The following is a 924-nucleotide window of genomic DNA, read 5'->3' on the forward strand; positions in this document are numbered from 1 at the left end:
GGTCTCACAGGCGAGGGAAGGGAAGTGGCCTGAGAAAGTTCCAAAAACACCTGGCTGAGCCCAAGGGGACTCAAAAGTTGGTGGAAAAACTTTGTGTCTCTGTATTTCTCACCCAGAGAAAAGGAGGCTCATGGGAGACCTTCTCAGTCTCTACAACTCCCTGAAAGGAGGCTGTGGGCAGGTGGGAGTTGGGCTCTTCTCCCAGGTAACAAGCGGCAGGACAAGAAATGGCCTCAAGCTGCACCAGGGGAGGTTTAGATGGGACATAAGGAGGAATTTCTTCACAAAAAGGGCGATTAGACATTGGAATGGACTGCCCAGGGAGTCACCATCCCTGGACGTGTTCAAGGAATGACTGGATGTGGCACTCAGTGCCATGGTGTAGTTGACAGGGTGGTGTTCGATCATAGGTTGGACTCGATGATCTCAGAGGTCTTTTCCAGCCTAACTGATTCCGCGATTCTGTGATTTCACGCTAGCCAAAAGCCGGGATGATGGCCGTCCTTGTTGCCGATCTTTTCCCACTATCTGAGGAATTCAACTCTCTGCTCCCCGTAACCAGACGGCGGTTCTGGGGGCCGGCGCTCTCGGCACTGGATTGGTGCTGCCTGCGCCGGGTGCAGCGCGCGGATCTCGCGCTCCCCTCGCCCGCGCCGTTGTACCCGCTGGCCCCGCCCCCTGCCCCGCCCCCGCCCCGCCCCCTCTGCGCCCGCGCCGTTCCCCCCCCGGCAGTGCGGAGCTGCGCCGCGAACATGGCGTCCGAGGGCATCATCCTCACCAACCACGACCACCAGATCCGCGTCGGCGTCCTCACAGGTACGGCCCGCGCCGGCCGCGGCGCCGGGGGCACAAGAGGGGCGGTCGCGGGTCGATGCGCGCCGCGGGCCGCCCTGCGGGGTGCCCCTTCGGCCGCCTTTCTCTCCC

At 62.0% G+C, this 924-nt stretch overlaps 1 protein-coding gene across 8 annotated transcripts in view; it reads left to right on the top strand.

Annotated features, from left to right (window-relative positions):
• Window positions 1-705: 705 nt before the first annotated feature.
• GPHN (gephyrin) overlaps window positions 706-924 on the top strand; it is a 282,387-nt gene continuing 282,168 nt past the window's right edge. For 7 of the 8 annotated variants that reach the window (XM_027641753.1, XM_027641758.1, XM_027641759.1 and 4 more), the window contains exon 1: window positions 706-816. In XM_027641753.1, the coding sequence (XP_027497554.1) occupies window positions 753-816 (64 nt within the window). In that variant the 5' untranslated portion in view covers window positions 706-752. The remainder of the gene's footprint in view (window positions 817-924) is intronic. The other variant, XM_027641754.1, reaches the window with a different exon arrangement.

This window comes from Corapipo altera, unplaced genomic scaffold, assembly GCF_003945725.1.
Source record: "Corapipo altera isolate COAL_440 unplaced genomic scaffold, ASM394572v1 23b, whole genome shotgun sequence".
NCBI classification, from domain to species: domain Eukaryota; kingdom Metazoa; phylum Chordata; class Aves; order Passeriformes; family Pipridae; genus Corapipo; species Corapipo altera.